Source organism: Triturus cristatus, chromosome 7 (genome assembly GCF_964204655.1).
Source record: "Triturus cristatus chromosome 7, aTriCri1.1, whole genome shotgun sequence".
Classification (NCBI taxonomy): Eukaryota; Metazoa; Chordata; class Amphibia; order Caudata; family Salamandridae; genus Triturus; species Triturus cristatus.
Window position 1 is genome coordinate 321,637,884 of NC_140590.1, and position 19,548 is coordinate 321,657,431.

Here is a 19,548-nt window from a genome sequence, read left to right on the forward strand (position 1 = left end):
GAAATCCAGAAATCATTGGCGGCTTTAAAAAGTTTTGTGTTTTTATCATCTTATTCTGTTAACCCTTTCTCCCTAGGTCCTACCAGACTCCTGTCCGCGATGAGGAGTCTGAGTCCCAGCGGAAGGCAAGGTCGCGCCTCATGCGGCAGTCCCGGAGGTCCACACAGGTATGTAGTGGGCAAGAAGTCTTCCACTCGCGCGCACCAAGTGCAAAAGCATGACTTCAAAAGCTTAGTCAGCACTTTTGTATATCAGGCCAAGGCCCACGTCAGCTGAAAGGAACTAGTTGTAATCTGATCCTGGCATTATCGTGGGAAAGCAGGAAGTAGCCAATAGGTCCACCCCTCAAATGAAGAGACCATTTGCTAATAATTGCAGGACTTGGTCGTCATCGTGGTAACTCTTTTAACTTGCATGGTATGTAAATAAGATGCTGCGACTTTTATGGTTGTGATCATAATCTGACAGCTAAACTCTCTAAGCAAAAATGTCTTAATTTTTTGCTTTGAGAGGAATGAGGGAGAGTAGTTACAGGTTCCTACACCACAATTCATGTTAATGTTCATTTAATCCCTGAAAATAACTTAAGTATCTTCTAAGTATACAAGTTAAATCAGTAAATGAAACTCATTTGATAAAAACAATTGTTGCAAAAAATCACCAAAAATACTTAAACTAATTTAAGTTAAAATAAATTCTATAATTCAATAATGCATGTTGTTGGTTCCTAAAAATGTGTGCGCGGAGTGTACAAAGATTTTGTAGTAGTCTCTCATTCTTCTGCAAGTGAACACCTGCACCACATGTCTTAAGTGGTGGGACTTCTCGACTCTCCATCCACCACTTGAAAGTCCACCTCAACGTGGTTTCCGGAAAGCGAAAAATAGGATGCATTCACTTTGAACAGATTCATTCTGCCATCACGTAGTACTTTACCAGGCCTTTCACATGACTAAATGGTAAAAATGAGGAGTGTTGGTACATGTAGATAGCCAGACACCATTCCCTCTGCGTTAATCATGTTGTGTGGTGATACTTCGTTTGAACAGAAAATGTGCCCACTCGCTATATCTGAATGGGTGTCAAACATCCAGCACCATGTCAATTCGCTGACGCAGGGCTCTGCTGTTTCGTTTTCTTAAATTTCTTTTGTGTAACATAACTTAGATTTCACAAAACGTTTACCCTTTTCCAAGTAACTTTGTGTTTGAGGCATATGAGCTGCAGATTGTATACTTTTGCATAGATCGCCATCTGGTGTTGGGCTTAGATGTTTGCACTTTGTTTTTGTCTTGGAAGAAGTCTTTGTAGTCACAAGATAGGTGACTCCTCCCTAGGACGATAGTGCGCATGGGCATCGACTCCATCCTTACATAGTTTTTTTCCGCCATCGGGTTTGAATGTGAATTGCTGTGCTCCGGGTCTATCAGTTTCGAATCCCCCTTTGACGCGCAATGCCTCTCCACTCTACGGTATTGTCTCGATCGAGTTTCCCTTTTCGACCTGAATCTTAAAACAAACCCCTCAACCTCGATCTTCGACGCGAGCCGTTGGGCCTCTCTGCGCCGACCACACCTGCAGTCAATGGAAAGGACTCCTTTCAAAAAATGCCCTGGGTTTGGTGCTAAGTTCCCACACGCAGACTTGCACGAGGTGTGCAAACTCTGCCTCTCCCCGGAGCACGAAGATAACTGCAAGGCCTGTGCATCGTTCAGGTCGAAAAAAAATCCGTGATCGTCTGGCTCGACAGCACGAAATGTCTCACGGAAGCAGTTCGATTCCAGACATCTTCTAAGCAGACCCCACTATCTAGCCGGAACAATCAGGTGATGAAGAACTCATCTCTGTCTCAGAGGCAGACGACTCCGACGCCAAAGAGGAGACAGTCACCCCGGCTCAACGGTCCCTGAGTACCGAAACCTACCTCCCGAAAAATAAACCGATGACTCCGGTAACACCCTCCGAGGCCCTCGGGCCCAGCTGTGAAACCTAAATATAAGCCTTCCGGCTAGGGCTCGAGCCAACCCCATTCTGGTGCCGGAAAGTCCTCCTCGGCACCGAAGCAACAAGTCAAACACTTGTCCACGCCGAAGACAGCCTCGATGCCAGAGCCCTCGGTATCGAAGCATAGCAAGGACAAACGCTCGGAACCGAAGAAATCTTCGGAGCTGAAAAAGGCTACTGACTCCAAAAAGCATCGGAGCCGAAAAGTTTCGGAGCCGCACAAACCTAGAGTCTAAAACCCCACGGAATGCCTCACAAACTCCCTCCATAGAAGGTTCGGACCCAAAATCTTCGACATCGAACAAAGACATTTTGCCCACGCAGCCTGCTCCTGATTTGGCAGATCCAAAGCAAAAAAACTGTTTATTGATCCAAACACGGGCAAACTAGTCACCAAGCCTCCAAATAAGAGGAAACTGGACACTGCAGATGAACCTGCTATACCTCTCGAACAGGACATGGGCACTAAAACGTCCCCACCTCCTTCTCCCCCTCCAGTTAATCCACATCTGTTGATTTCTCCACCACACTCCCCACAACCTATATTTTCACCTCAACCATCAGATAGTGAGGATGACACAGGTAGAGATATAGATCCACATGGGTATGATGAGTCGCATAACATCCCACATGACGTGGACACTTGGGGTGACTACAATACAGATCCCGACCCAAATAATGATCCGGATCTCTATCCATCTAAGCCGTTACCACCAGATGACAACACTGGGTTTGCGCAACTGATCAATAGGGCTGCCCAATACCACGGGGTCCCCTTACATTCAGACCCATTAGATGAAGATTTTTTGCTGGAAACCTTTGCACCCTTCAAAAATCAACAAGCACCCTGTCAATGTTAAACGGTTTGCTAAAACATGCCCCAGAAGTTTTCAAGGACCCAGTCAGAACCAGGGTTGGATAAAAAATACAAGGCAGCTCCCAATGACCCAATTTACATTAAAGGTCAGATTCTCTTGGATTCCCTTGTGGTAACTAACGCAAGCGTGCAGACTCAGTAGAGGTGGCACCCCCCGCCCCCGTCCGATAAGGAATCCAAATTAATCAATGCATCCGGGAAACGTATTGCGTCGCAGGCTGCAAACCATTGGCGGGTTGCCAATGCCCAAGCTTTATAAATAATAATAATCCACATTTGTAAAGCGCAAACAATCACCCGTAAGGGCCTCTAGTCGCTGAGGGATGTCAGGAAGTTTAAGCAAGCTATTGCCCAGAGTCACATGGTGCTGGGCTAATCTGCCGCCGGCCCTGGGGATCTAACCGTAATCCCCAGATTCCAGAGTCAGTCACCCTGGCTGCGGCGCCACATCTCTTTATTGGCCAGGTACGACAGGGCTCTCTACGACAAGCTTTAAAAACTCATGGAACACCTTCCTGATCAGTACAAACAAAAAGTCAACAACCTTATCCAGGAGGGCAAACTCATTACCAACACCTCAATAAAATGTGCGCTCGATGCAGCCAATAACATTAGCGTCTTGTTGCGTAGACACGCTTGGCTCCGGGTTTCCAGATTCAAGCAGGAGGTTCAAACTGCTATTTTAAATCAACCGTTTGATCGGGAACATCTTTTCGGCCCGCAGTTGACACATTCCTAGAAAAGATGAAGGATACTAAAACTGCTAAGTCTATGGGGGCTAACATAACATAACACACATGCCCATAACGACCACTCTTAGGCCTAAGGAGAGACCACTTACTAAACAGTTACTCAACCCCTTCCAGACCACGCTCTTCCAAACACCTGCAAAGCAACTAGAGACACATAGAAATAACACTCACACACTACAAGGACCACCCTCCTCCCACCTTTCTATACCTGCAATGCAACTGCTAAGCATCCTGGTCACAAGACCAGCACCTTTCCATCCCCGCAGAGTACTCTGTGATTCCCACCACTCGCCTCAAGTCCAGGCAACCAGGTAATCTGTATCTTCGGGCACCCGCAAGGGCACTGTGGAAAAGGCAGGCTCACACTACATAGTGTCCCCACACACCTGTGCAGTGCACGACACACACCTGCATGATGGATACATTCCTGTTTGTTTCAGTCGATGCCCTGCACAAAAAGCTCTTGTGCATGGCATAGGTTCACACTTAGACGGTGTAGTTGGACAGGAAGTCACTTGCCAGTACATTGTAGTCACACACTGCAAATCACACTACTGAAGAAATAGTGACACCATCGGGGTGTGAGAAAGTGGGGTTTTGTTGCAGTAACCCCCCCCCTCCTTAATTTTTTGTTGCCAGACTACTGATGCTCTTTGACTTGGTGTGCCCTGGGCTCCTGCCAAGCAGGTGCCCAGGGCCTGTGTTCCTTCCCTATAAACTGCCTAACAGCCAAAACCCAATTGGCATCTCTGGCCACATGTCGGCCCCTGATAAATGGTATACTAGCCTTTTGACCAGAGAAGGCCCCTAAGGGCTGCAGCACTTATTGTGCCACCCTTAGAGGCCATGACACGCACACACACGCGCGCACGCACACACGCACACACGCTGAGTGTCTGGGTGCAGAACAAAACAGTCGACATGGCACACATCCCTGTGTGCCATGCCCACAACACACACTGCCCTGGCATACCTCAGTCACCCCTCTAGCTGGGTGCCCTATGCCAGTGGTGTGGGTACAGGTGCATGAGCCCTGTGCCCCTACAGTACCCAGGTCCATTTCTGGGCACTGTAAGTGCAGTGCTGCCATTAGCCCCTTGGGTGCCAGGCCTTTTCCCCCTCCTGTGCCTGGCGCTTCCCTAGTGGGTGGGTTTCATGACGAGATAGTCTCGTCATGGGCACAGCGCGACTGTGCTCCATGACGAGACCATCTCGTCATGGGCACAGAAGAGGTTAAGAGTATATGGTGCTGGGAGGTCGTCAACACGAACTCCACAGCACCATGATGGCTACACTGAAGACTGAGAAGTTTGGTATCAAACTTCTCAGCACATTAAACCCGCACTGATGCCAGTGTGGGATTTAATGTACAATGCACGACAAAGGGCATCTTAGAGATGCCCCCTGAACCTAACCTACAATCCATGTCTTGTCAGCCACACAGCAGACATGTTGCTGGACCCCTGGGTAGAGAGCCATCTGCTTTCCTGGGCCTGCAACAATGCACATCCTGGGTGAGGTGCTAGGTCTCCTCCCCCAGAATGGGCAGGGGAAGCTTCAAAGGCATGCCGCCTTTGTGAGCTTCTCCAGGCCACTTGCTGTACTCAGCAACTGGCCCCTACTGGTTCTGAACCCCACTCTGGCGGGAAGACTGGTCGGAAACCCCAAGGAAGAAAAGGGGATGTGCCAGCCTCTGCCAACCCCACCCCTTAGGTGGGGGAGGCGAGGTGAAGCACATCTCCGGGCTCTCGACATCTTGAAGATGGGGAGCCCTGCCCAATCAGGACTAGGCTACTGCCCCCCTCCCACAGGAGAGAGGCAGGATAGGGGGTGTACCCACCCCAGGAGGGGACCCATTGATCCCTGCCCATCACCTAACTGTAACGCGCCTAAATCTAGTATTTATAGGCACCCTGAACCTTCCTTCCTCAGATCCAGATTCCGAAACAGCAAAGAAGATCAAGAAACCAGAAGACCTGCCGTGCAGCTGCTAACAAGAGGAAGACACCAACTGCTTTGGCCCCAGCCCTACTGGCCTGTCGACCCTCGAACCTGCTCCTGCTAAACCCGGACATCTCCAGTGGTCAGCAACCTCACAAACCCCGGAGGACCTGGCTACCTTGTGACTCTAAGCAACTGGGACTCCCACGAGCAGTTCTTGAGCTTCTCCATTGAGCACCCGACGGCTCAAAAGCACCCTGCCCCCCGCCGCCCGAGTGCCCCTGGCAGTGCAACTTCTACTCTAATCTACTTCCCCATTTGCCCTGAGCAAGTGACCTGGAGCCCAGCTCCCACAGCCACGTAGCCTGCTAGCCAGCAGCCACCAACCAAAGGCCCCCTGCCTCCCATAGGATAACATTGGGCCTAACTCACTCTGCACCCAGCTGCCCCTGTGCCGCTGAGGGTGTAACAACTGTACTTACCTGACCCTGGGAGACCCTGAGTCTATGCCCAGAACCTTAACTCTGCCAGTCGAGTACTTGCTCAAAAGCCGATAACTCACTTTTCTTCCATAGGGTAACATTGACTGGTTTCACTTGGAAATTCTTCTAAGTGTCAAGTTTTGAAACTTTAAAATATTCATCTAAAATCGGCTGAATTACGAAAACAAATTTACTCACCTGTTATCAGGAGAGATCCCAGTGCTGGATCTTGGTGCCCTGCACTGACACTGAAAAGTAATTACAACCGTACTTACCTATAACTTGATTTTCCTCCAGAGGATAACATTGCCTGTTTTTTGCCAGAAATTCTTATAAGTGTTGATTTTGCAAACTTACATATATTCGTTAAAAATCGCCTGTATAACAAAAACACATTCTTTCAACTGTTTACAGGAGATGCCCCAGTGCTGGATCCAGGATCCAACACAGAGTTAGAAAAAGCAACAATAACCCCACGTACCTGCTAAGTGAATTTCCTCCCATAGGATAACATTGGTGATTCTATGTGAAAAGTTTCTAAGTGTCAACTTTTAAAATACAATAATATTCCTTAAAAATCACTACTGTAACCAAAACGTTTTTATTCAACTGTTTACAGGAGATGTCCCAGGACTGAATCTAGTATCCAGTCCTGTGGTAAGAAAAGTAATCCAAAAAGAAATCTATTGCTTTTAACTGGAAATTCCCATTGAGCTCCGTGTATAATTGTGTTTGAAATTGTGTTGCCTATTGCAACAACTGTGACTGTTGCATTCAAAAGTCTATTGCCTATTGAAAGTATTTATCTAAAGCATCTCTTTCTGAGAGAGTATATTTTGATATTTGTTTTTGGTTCTAAACTAAAACAAGCATGTTCGAGGCATGTGGGCTGCTGAATTCATATCTGTGCATAGATCGCCGCCTAGTGTTGGGTCCGGATGTTTGCATGTTGTTGTCCTGGAAGAGTCTTCGAAGTATCCTGAGATAGGTGACTCCTCCCCTGGACTACAGTGCGCATGGGCATCCTCTCCATCCTCAGATTGTTTTTTTCTGCCATTGGGTTCGGATGTGCTTATCTTGACTCAAGTTAGGAAAATCTAGTTTCAGGCCAAAAGGCCTTTAGTTCTCGACGGTACTGTTCCCGATCGGTATCGACAGTTTACAGGCTAGTTTAGCGACTTTAACAACTTTTCGGATCCATTAAATCCGACCATCGACCGAACTTCGACGATGGAATCGAGGACCCCATTCAAGCGGTGTCCTGTTTGCCACGCCAAATACCCCCATATCGACGTCCACCCAGTGTGTAACAAATGCCTCTCACCGGATCATGACGAATGGAAATGCATGGCCTGTGCCCGATTCCGATCCAAGAAGACTCTACGGAATCGACGAGCCGCGCGACTGGAAGCGCAGCAAGCGGCACCGTCCCCGACCAACATCTTCAGCACCGAGGACGAAGATGTTGAAAGCGTGGAAAATACACCCTCCAGCCCCACTTCCGAACACGGTTCCCGATCGGAAGATGTCGATGAAGAGCTTTTTCACAGGGAAGAAGCCGACGATGAGGTAGGAGACTACGACGAGGCCTTAGGGGCCGAAGAAGGTAGCTCCGGTGAGGAGCTAGGCCTACCCGTCCAAATGGAGGATATCCCAGTGAGTTAGTAGACGGCTCCGGTCGAGGGATCGCCTTCGGGCCTTACCCAAGACCAATCCCGCAGTTCCTCGGCCCCGCCCTCTGGCCCGGCCACGGATGTTCAGCGAGAGCCATTGTTACCTAAAAAGACTGGTTTCCCTACCCTGAAACCAATCATCGCACCGGTTCAACAGAAACCGAAAGTGAAACTGACACTGGTCGGCTCGAGGACCACCACACCTTCGACGCCAGCCAAACCCATCGGCTCCGACCGCACCAAAAGGGACTTCGGTGCCGAACTCGCTGCAGCCGATGTCGGCGCCGACACAAAAAGAAAATCCATCGGTACCGTCAAAGCGCCAAGGCCCCCGGCACCGAAGCAATCTGCACCAGCCATCAAGGTGAAAAAGGCCACTGCATCGCTATCCACCTCGAAGGCACCTACTACGGTACATTCATCAACGCCGTCGACTGCTACTACCCCTCCTCGGCTCGATGACCCGGTGACTTCGAAAAAGTCCACACCTGCCTCGACGGAACCTCTCGGCGCCAAAGAACCGTCGGCGTTCCAGGTGCAACAAGTGGCAGCGTCCTTGCAACGCATCAGGGAGAAGGCAGCCCTCCAGATCTCGTCGGGCTCCGAACCGAAACGGGCACAGAAGGCACCTTCGGCACCGGCCAACATCACCTTTGGTTTGCCGCCATCCACGGCGCCGAAGATGTTCGAAATCAGAACCCGCGTTACCCAGACAAGGTCCCCATCTACCGAACACTCGACTACTGGGACATCGCCGTCCCACTTCATCGACGCCGACACCGGCAGGCTTATGCTCCGAAAGCGGAAGATCACTTCAGGGCACGCTTTGGACTCTTATAGGATCCCGCTAAAACAAAAAATGCCGGAGGAATCGGAACCAGTTCTTTATGAACGCATCCACACCTCTTACACAGATCCATCATTCTCTCCAACGCACTCCGACACGGATGCAGTGGAGGACTACATGGGTGACGACGCCACATACCCCGAAGACATGGACCCTGAGGGCCAGCAAGACCCTGATCAGGTCTGGGATGACCCCGTAGAGCCAGGTGCTGCTCTGGATACACAGGACACACAACTTTATGGCGCAAAAACGTCCCCCACAGAGGACACTGCTGCATTCAACGCCCTCATTGAACGGGCCGCAGCCAATCATGGAGTGCAACTCCACTCAGACACTATCGAGGATGATTTCTTAGTGGACACTTTCGCATCCTCCGAGAGGACTGTAAAAACTCTGCCCATGTTAAAAGGTGTCCTCAAACCAGCAAAGGACATTTTCAAAGAGACCACCAGGGCACGGGTAATAAACCCCAGGATCGAGAAAAAATACAAACCCGCACCTGGGGACCCCAAGTACATTAGGAGCCAATTGCCTCTGGACTCCATTGTGGTTGCCAATGCTCGCAAACGGGCACACTCGCAGACAACTGGTGATGCTCCTCCCCCGGACAAAGAGTCCAAGGTTCTAGAGACCTCCGGCAAACGGATTGCAGCCCAGGCAGCAAACATATGGCGCATCGCCAATACACAGGCCCTCCTAGCTCTCTACGACCGCTCACACTATGACACGTTAGAGTCCCTACTCCAACACCTGCCAGACGAGTACAAAGAGGCAGCGGAGCTCCTCATCAGGGAGGGACAACTGCTCACAAACGCATCCATCAAGTGTGCACTAGATGCTGCAGACACTGCTGCAAGGGCAATAAACACCAGCGTCATGCTACGACGACACGCCTGGTTACGAATCTCCGGATTCAAACCTGAGGTCCAAAATAACATCCTCAATCAACCGGTCAACCCCGACTACTTATTTGGACCGGAGGTTGACGCCACCTTAGAAAAGATAAAAAAAGACACGGACACTGCGAAGTCAATGGGGGCTCTGCAAACGCAGACATTTCGTAGTGGCTCCTTTCGTCGCCCCGGAAATAGAGGTGCAGGTAGAGGACAGGGGGCACAGCAAACCTACAATAAAGGGGGCACACAGAGTTCCTACGATAAAAACACCCGAGGTGGATATCGTGGCTCCAGCACCAAGGGCAGAGGACGTGGTTACGGCAATACCAGGTCCTCCCCTAAGAACAAACAGTGACGCCCTCTCCCTTCCCCCCCGACCACATAACACCTGTCGGGGGGAGACTCCAGCGGTTCCTGTCCACGTGGAATTCCATCACCACAGACAGGTGGGTCAAAGATGTTATCCAACACGGTTACTGTCTCGAATTAACCTCCACTCCACCCACCATACCGCCAAGGCACCGTCCTATGTCCTCAGAGCACTTAGTGTTATTACAGCAGAAAGCACTAAGTATGCTGCAAAAAGGCGCAATAGAGGTCGTGCCCGTACACCAGCAGGGAACAGGGGTGTACTCTCTGTACTTCTTTTTTTTTTTTTTTTTTTTTTTGTGAAACCGTTTATTACAAAATTCAAAGAATATACAAAGATGGGCCTACAACCTTCAAGCCGGCCGCTAGCAAACAAGAGGAGCATAAGATACACACAGTGGAGCGCAGACAGCGGCAAAGGGAAACATACAGGAGTCAGCCGCGTTGATGGCCACACCATACGGACCCCACATGACGGTGTCTTTTAAACATAAATAACAGCAAACAAAATCCAACCACAAGGCAACCCACGATCGAAAACTGCAGCATGTGCTCCCCTAGAAGGGGGACCCTACCAAACCATAGGAGTATCAAGGGGGGGGAGAAGGTCAGAACAGGGACTGGGTGAACTCAGTGCCCGGTACCGGAGAGCTAAACCGGCTAAGGGGACTGGGCAGGCGATGGATCGGGCAATAACGGCGGGGCGCAGATTCCACCACGGTAGGCGTTCCAGGGACCCCACACTTTCACCCATGTCCCAGGCTTACCTCTCGCTACATACACCACCTTTTCCCGAAACATGCACCAGTCCATATTTTCCTTCCAGGCCGAAACAGTCGGGGGCCTCTGGGAACCCCACAGTTGAGCAATATCGCGCTTGGCCACCATATATCCCAGAGTCACCCACCACGTCTGTGGCGCCGAATAGTCGGTTGGTTCCCACACGTTCAACAGGCATCTCCTCGCTTCGGGCAGCAGCGGCACACGCGTAACCACCCGCAGGACCTCATGCACACCACGCCAGAATCGCTCCACCTCTGGGCATTCCCACAAAATATGAAGAAAGGTCCCCAAAGAACCACACCCACGCTTACACAACCCGTCCACAGCATAGCCCATTCGCAATAGCCTTGGCCCCGTTATGTAGACCCTATGGAGTATCTTGAGCTGGACGAAGCGAAGGCGGGCCGGTATGGCCACCTCTTTCGGGGAGGCCACCGCAGAGACCCAGTCCTCGTCGTCCAGCTCCAATCCATCGGCAACCCAAGCCTCGCGAAGATCAAGCAGCAATCCCACGCGGTCATTGATCAGTTTTTTATAGATTAACGAGATCGTGCTTTCCGGGACATGTCCATCCAGCACTCTATCTTCCAGAGGGGAGTACTCCGGGATGGAGGCAACGTCCGGGAAGGCGGAGCATAGTGCATGAAGGATCTGCATATACCGAAAGTACTCCCTGTCTTGCAACTGGAATTCCGTCTGCAGCATCCCGAACGTTTTGAATCCCCCCCTCGTCCAGAGGTCCCCCACCCTGCTAATGCCTATCATGTCCCACTTCTCGAAGCCCTTCGAGGTCCACAGGGAGCCCAACTGCTCAGATGCGTACAGTGGTGACGCCCGGGTCAAACGATCCTTCCACCCCATCGCTTCATTAGCCGCGTGCCACACTCTTACCATGACACGCGTGGGGCCCGTAAGACGTGCGTCGAGCGAGCTGGAGTAGAGCGCTCGATTATAGTCACCACCCGGCAGTAGCATCTTATCCATTTCAAAGGCCGGGTTTAGGGCGGGCCCGTATAGGCCGTGATTAATCGCAGCCAGCTGGGAGGCCCAATAATACCGTTTAATATCCGGGAGGGCAATCCCCCCGTCATACCACGGGAGCGTCCGCTTCGTCAGGGCGATACGGGGTCTCCCGTCCCAGAACAGGCGGCGTTGTAAGCTCTCCACCTCGCGGAAGTAGCGCGCCGGGACGAGGTCCATTGTATTCTGCAGAGCGTACAGGAAACGCGGCAGCGACATCATCTTAAACAATGCCGCCCGGCCGAGCGGCGAGAGCGGCAAACGCCGCCAACGCACGACATCCTCCTTCAGGCGCTGGAGGGGGGGCAGCAGGTTTCGATCATACCGGGCCTCCGCGTCTAGGGTGATGAAGATACCCAGGTACCTAAATCCCTGCGGGGCGATCTGGATAGGACAGCCCCGCGGAAGGATAGGAGCCTCCCCAGAGAGAACATACACGCACGATTTAGCCCAGTTGATGACGAGACCGGAGTTACGACCAAATGAGTGCAATACATCAACCAGGACTATCAGTGATTTACGTGGGGAAGCCAGGTACAGGAGAATATCGTCAGCATATAGAGACACGCGGTCCTCATACTCGGGGGTCCAGCGGAGACCACGAATAGAAGGTTCCCACCGCAACCACTCCGCCAGGGGCTCCAAGGCAAGCGCAAAAAGAAGCGGCGATAACGGGCAGCCCTGCTGCGTGCCCCTGCCCAACTCAAACGGAGCCGACACTCTACCGTTCACAACCACCTGCGCCAGTGGGCCAGAGTACAACAATTTAACCCAGCTGATAAACCCTGGGCCAAACCCAAATTTCGCGAGCGTCGCCCAAATATATGGCCATTCAAGTGTGTCAAACGCCATAGTGGCGTCCAAGGATGCCAAGATGGCCGGCTCCCGCATGAACGGGACACGTGCGAGCACCCCATGCAAACGCCGCAGGTTAAGCGCTGTGTTACGATGGGGGATAAAGCCGGACTGGTCCTGGTGGACCAAGTCACACACCACGCCGACCAGCCGATTGGCCAGAACCTTGGCGAGAATTTTGGGCTCCGCATTCAATAACGAAATGGGTCGATAGGATGTGACCCGGTCCCGAGGCCTCCCCTCCTTGTGGATAACCACGATGGTAGCCAGACGCTGGTCTAGCGGGAGGGAACCCACCGAGTGGGCCGCAAGGAACATAGCACGGAGATGCGGCGCCAGCGTATCCGGTCGCAGCTTATACAACTCGATGGGAAGATGTTGGACTTGGCCCTTCTGGCAGGTTCACCCCCGAGACTTTTTGCTTTTTATTGGTGACTTGGTGTAATGGATTTTGGTTTCTGCGCACTTTACCGCTGTGTCTCAGGGTAAAGTGCGTGCGTGTGTTGAGGTTGGCCTGCCCTCCCATAGGAATGCATGGGGGGATGTATGTGTCCCGGTAGTTCCTGATGCGTGGGGTGTGCAGGCCCGTGTTTGGTATGTGCGGACTCGTGTGAGTGAATGCTGCGCGTTGATGTGTGCGGCGTGCATGTACCTGGTGTGGAAGTGCCACTTCTAGAAGTGGGCACTTCAGTGTGCAGTCTGAAATGTGTGGCTTGTCTGGCGATTGGCTGGTGAGGTCAGGTGACAGACTAGGGAATTCCCCAGAGTCAGGAGGAGTCACCCAGTGGTGAATGGGGAGTTAGCATGTTAATGGCTGGGGAGGAGTGTACCTGGGTCCTGAATAGGACAGGGCTTCCCCCACACAATGCTGGCGCCGGCCCCTGTGGTGCGTCTAATGACCCTAGCCCTGCCAGTGAATAGGGAGAGGGGCTGAGCAAAACAAAGTGCTCAGGAACCTGTTGGAACTGGTTCGCCCCTTCCCTGCACCTTAGACAAAGCCTTGTACTGTATAAAAAGGGGCTGTGTCCCCTTACATGTTGTTCTCTTGCAGGATCCACTTGAGGGGGGGCCTGCTGCTGCTGGGCGCCAGGAGAGACCGCCACTGGGGACTGCCTCCCTGCTGGAGGGCCCTGTGAGCTGGCTCTGGGCCCAGCCTTTGCCCCCTGCTCTCCGAAGGAACTTTTGGTTGCTGGACGTTGCTTATAGCGCCTGGGAGCGCTTTCTGGACTTTGTAGCGCTGTGCGCGCTGTTTTCCTGGACCTGCTATCTTTGTAGCGCCTGGGAGCGCTTGTTGGGCTTTATAGCGCTGGGAGCGCTGTGCGTGTCTTTACAGCACTGTGAGCGCTTTGTTTCTGCTTGCGGGTGCCCACCCCGCTTATTGGCGTTTATGACGAGGGAGCCTACCCCTCTTATTACTGAGGTTTCCGATCACCGCTGCAGCCCGGTCCGGGGAAACCCGGAAGTCAGGCAGCCTTCGTTGAGACGGGGGCGGGGCTTCGAAGCAGGAAGCTAACGGGAGCCTACCCCGCGCTCCTGCGTAGTGCCCGGGTGAAGCGAGGACGTCGTGGGAGGAAGCGGGCGGGAGCCTACCCCGCGCTTCCCCCAGGAGAGAAGGACTGCTGAGGCGGCGGGGCCCCGAGGCACATTGTCGGTGCCTGCCCCGCCGCGAGAGAGAGCCGTCCTGACACCGGAGTCCCCAGGGAAGAGCCCGGTAAGTGGTGAAGGGCTGGGGGACTCCGTACGTGTGGGACTCTGACGGACCAGAGACATTGTCGAGGTCTGAGCGCGTGGCGCTCCAACAACGCCGCATTGCTCACGAGCCCTGTGAGGCTCCCAGACAGGGCGTATTGGTTTCTGAGCCCCGTGGCTCCAACGACGGTGCCGCTACTGGTGTAGAGCCTGCGAGGCTCGGGGGCAGTTTGTTTAAAGAGTCCCCCGTGTGGGACTCCAACGTTGGAGCACAGCATTATTTAGAGCCTGCGAGGCTCTAGAGGGCATATTCTTAATGGTCAGAGCCCAGAGAGGGCTCCAGAGGCACGCAGAGTGCCTGAAGTTCGTTTTCCAGCTGCCCAGCACTTAGTGGGCAGCTGCCACGTTTAGGTGGGGGACCATTTTCGTTTTAGTCTGCGCAGCTGGCGCAGCTTGACTGAACGCAGGGCGTCCTAGCCCCTACCAGGCCAGTTGGCCCAGGGACTGCCACAGGTGGTGGCTCATGTGGAGTCTTGCGCAATTGTTCCTACTTGCACCTCTGAATGTGTGTTGATGCATCATGTGCCTTGTTTTACACCTCTGAATGTTTTATGCATCATGTGTGTTCCTTCCTTGCACCTCTGAATGTGTTTTGATGCGTCATGTGCCATTGCTTTACACCTCTGAATGTTTTTAGGCATCATGTGTTTTCCTTCCCTACACCTCTGAATGTGATGCATCATGTGTAACGTTCTATTACCCCTACAGGTATTGTGATACGTAGGTGGGTGGTTGCTTTCTCCTAGTACAGGTGGTGCTAGTGAGGTTCTAGTTCCCTGCGTGACAGTCTCCTAAGGTAGTTAGGGTTACGCAGGTGGTACTTCCCCGATACCAGTAAGTACTGGTTGTGTGCTATACAGATTATTTTTGTGCTACAGTGATTTTATATATTTTATGTGCTAAATATCTAAAAGTGCTAATTCCTGACAGTGGTCCAGGTGGCCCTGTCTTGTACATAATCCCTTGTAAATTCTGCCCGTGCCTGTTGGCACATTGTAAAGTGTGTGTTCCTATCTAATGTGTTGTGTATAATACAAATGTTATTTTTATAGAATACCTTGTGTGGAGTTTCCTTTGTGGTGGGCCTTGGGTGTTGTTGCTGGGTGCGCGCGCAAACGCTTTACACATCGCCTCAGAGATAAGCCTGACTGCTCGTGCCAAGCTACCAAGGGGGTGAGCAGGGGTTATCTTTGGCGTGTAACTTCCTTGCCCTGACTAGAGTGGTGGTTTCTGCCTGACTTTGGCGCAAGCCTTAGCCAACCAGAAATCGCCAGGTCTAACAGAAGACCATTAGGACCCATGGCCTTGCCGGAAGCGACCGAGCGTATGGCGAGGGCAATTTCTTCGGAGGTTGGAGCGGCGTCCAACAACACTCTGTCCTTCTCAGAAAGGGAAGGCAGCGCAATATCTCTGAGCAGGGCATGGGAATCCTCTTCAGAGCGGGAAGACACTGGAGAATATACCCCACGGAAATAGTCCACAAAGCAGGAGACAATTTCCTCCGGTTCAGTGACACATACACTATTCATTTTCTCAATCAACGGGACAACACGACTCGCTCTCTCTTTTTTATCCAGCCACGCAATCAATTTACCAGCCTTATCACCCACATCATACAGTCTCCCCTGTTGCTCCCTACTGAGGCCCCTGGCCGCCTCCGTGACGAGGGCCTTATAGGCCGCTTGCTTGAGTTGGAGCACATGTAATTTATCCTCCGTCACCCCACGTTCTAGATCCCCCTCCAACTCGGTTATCTCAGCTTCAACACGGGTCACCTCCTCCCGCTCGCGCCTCCGGGAGTGGGAAATAAGGGACAGGGCTTCTCCTCGGAGTACTGTCTTAAACGCCTCCCACAGTGAAACCGCCGAAGACACAGACCCCACATTCTCATCAAAATAGCGCTTAAGGGATTTAATCAGTTCTGCGCGAATGGTGGGGTCACGCAGGTACCAGGGATTGATCGGGGCCACTCTACCCTCTCCCCTCGGCAAAACATCAAAGTGCAACAAGAGCGGAGAGTGGTCCGAAATACCCCGTGCCAAATGGCGCACTTCTCCCACCCTCCCTACATAAGCCGCAGGGACCAGGACATAATCTAGCCGTGAGAGACTACCATGGGCCCCTGAATGGAAGGTGTACTGTAGCTGCGTGGGATGTTTTAGACGCCAACAATCCACCAGCCCCAGGGTATCCAAGAGGCCAGATAACCACTCTTGGGCCCGGGGGAGGTCCCTAGGGGGGTGACGATCCACAGTTCCGGAAACAACAGCATTAAAATCCCCCCCCACCACTAGAATCCCCTCCGGAAGGCCAAGAAGGAGGTGCCCCAGGTCCGCAAAGGTGGTCGTCTGCAGCCCCGGTGGGACATATACTGACACAAGAACGATCACTCTGCCCTCCAATCTGCCCACCACAACCGTGTAACGTCCCCTATCATCATGGCGCACCTCATCAATCTCCAACGGGAGCGAGTTTTTAACCATAATGCCCACACCCCTGGAGCCGGACGTGAAGCCCGCATGGGCCACAAGGCGGTAGCCCCGTCGATTCATAGCGCAAAAGGAATTGCCAATGAGGTGCGTCTCCTGCAGAAAAACTATATCGGGCAAAATTCGCTTCAAAAACTGCAGGACCACACCTTGTTTTATCCTGTCCCCCAGTCCATTAACATTCCAGGACAACAAACTCAGTCCCCTACCCCCCATCATTAACAGAAGTCATCACTCGTCCCCCAGAGAGCACTGTAGAGATAACACAAAGATACGTTTGCCTTGTGGTGGAAACGAACAACACCCCACCCCACCCATACCAACAAAACTCCCCCCACCCTGCACCCCTGCATGAGCCCGGACAGCCCCCCCAACTTGCAGTGTGCCTGTCGCCCCTACAAAAGAAACTAGCTAGATCCCCTAGAGGAGGAAAGAGTACTCCTTCAAGACCCCACACAACCTCCATAGGAGGGGAATGTACAAAGACAGACGCTCGATCGAAAGTAGCATCATATTCGTCCTGAGTGAGGCCCAGTATTGACCCCTCAGTCCCGATCCAGTGGGCCGCCTCCTCCCGCTGCCCCCCCCCCCCCCCCGCCATCTCGATCACGATCCCCAGAAAGAGTGTCCAGCCAGTCCCCTACCGCTTCGGGACGATCAAAAAAGTGCGTGCGACCATCCACCTCCACTCGCAGCTTGGCCGGAAAGAGCATGGCGTACTTTAAGTTCAGGTCCCGGAGTCGGCGTTTAACGCCGAGAAAGCTCAGTCTTTGCTTCTGGACCGCCTGGGTGAAGTCAGGGTAAAAGTTCACCTCCATATTGTCCAACTTAACCGGCCCATGTAGTCTGGAAGCTTGCAGGATAGCGTCTCTGTCCCGAAAGTTAAAAATCCGGGCAATGAGAGGTCGCGGAGGGGCTCCGACCTTCGGCCTTCCCCCGGGAACCCTGTGGGCCCTCTCCACAGCAAAAAATTTACTCAGGCCCCGAGGCTGGAGATGGGTAGCAATCAGGTCCTCCACAAATAGATCCGCCGCCGCTTCCTCCCGTCCCTCGGGCACTCCGATGATGCGGACGTTATTCCTCCGGGCCCGACTCTCGGAATCCTCGAGGCGCCGATCCATAAGTGCGCTCGCCTGACTTAGCCGGCGTACCTCCAGTTGTAGTGCCGCCACCTCAGTCGTAAGGCCCGATGCGGTGTGGGCCAAAGAGTCAACTCGATCGTTGGTCTTGGAAAGATCGGCCCTCACCAGGCCAACGTCTACAAGGACCGCATCGATCTTCTGTGCCAGGGTGTCGAACCGCTGGCCCACCGAGGCCTTCATCTCGGAAATGGCGCCCATGACGTCGTGGAGAGTCAGATCCGTGGGCAAGTCCGGGGCATCCGAGGGGCCCTCAGGGGACTTCTGCGGTCCGCCGGGAGATCCCCTCTGGAGGGTATAGCGGTCCATGCTGTTGGCCGGATGGACGGTGCCACGTCGGGTCGACTTGGTCTTTGACCGATCCCCATCTTGTTTCGTGGCCATCGCCGCTGGTCCCACAATCGAACCAGCAACGTTGTAGAGGGCAGGCAATCAGGGCCACGAGCTCCGGGGGGGGGCACCCCAGATCGGCGGGGTGGGCCACAGCAGGCAGGCAGGCCGGGTCCCCCAGCGAGGCCACACCAACACAAGAGGCTCCGCGATCTCACTTGCAGAAACAGCGAGAAAGCGAAAGTGCGGGGTACGCGACTCGCCAGGCCCGGCCCGCCGTTGTTGTTCACTTTGCCACTGGGTCACCCCCCAACGCAAATCCGGGGTTCGGCGAGAAGAAGGCCGCAAACCTCAATCGGTGCTCACTCCGGCACCCGGGGTCCAATTCGAGAACGGAAAACGGGTGCCACCTCAGCTCAGGCTCACAAACACAGTCCCCTCAATCGAGGCAGGATGAATTCAGGATAAATGTAGGAGGTCGCGGAGGTCCTCGGGAGCCTCGCACCTACGCGGCCATCTTGGTTGCGCGCTAGGCCCCTCCTCCTCTCTGTACTTCTTAATACCAAAAAAGGATGGGTCACTCAGACCTATCCTAGACTTGAGACCCCTCAACCAATACATTCTCTCAGAGCATTTTCACATGCTCACCCTGCAGCAGGTTCTCCCGCTTCTCAGACAGGGAGATTTCCTAGCCACGCTAGACCTCAAAGATGCGTATTTCCACATACCCATACACCCATCACACAGAAAATATCTCCGGTTCACCATTCAGGGTCAGCACTATCAATTCAAAGTCCTCCCCTTCGGAGTGACAACAGTACCCTGAGTTTTCACAAAGTGCCTAGCTACCGTGGCTGCACATCTACGGAGGCAACACGTTCACGTCTACCCTTACCTGGACGACTGGCTTGTTCAGGCAAAGTCAGCCCAGCAATGTGCCAGCCACATGTCCCGCACCATTCAGCTTCTTCACAGTCTGGGATTCTCACTAAATTACCCAAAATCACATCTCCAACCTGCACACGTACAACAGTACCTAGGTGCGACCATAGACACTCTGGCAGCCACAGCTCAGCCAAATTTAGTGAGGATCAACAGCATGCAAATGCTGATTTCCAAGTTCAAACCCCAACACTCCCTTCCTGCGCGAGTCTTCATGCAGTTGATAGGCATGATGGCCTCCTGCATTTTCATAGTCCCGCACGCGAGACTACATATGCGCCCGCTTCAGGAGTGCTTAGCACGTCAATGGAATCAGGCTCACGGGCAATTAAAAGACCTAGTGTTGGTGAGCGGTCGGGCATACAACTCTCTGCATTGGTGGAATCCACAAAACCTTTGC

General features: G+C 52.9%; 1 protein-coding gene across 3 annotated transcripts in view; it reads left to right on the forward strand.

Moving 5' to 3' along the window:
• PPP1R12C (protein phosphatase 1 regulatory subunit 12C) overlaps positions 1-19,548 on the forward strand; it is a 1,231,266-nt gene that overhangs the window by 624,627 nt on the left and 587,091 nt on the right. For all 3 annotated transcript variants that reach the window (XM_085616407.1, XM_085616408.1, XM_085616409.1), the window contains one exon: positions 77-167. In XM_085616407.1, the coding sequence (XP_085472533.1) occupies positions 77-167 (91 nt within the window). The remainder of the gene's footprint in view (positions 1-76; positions 168-19,548) is intronic.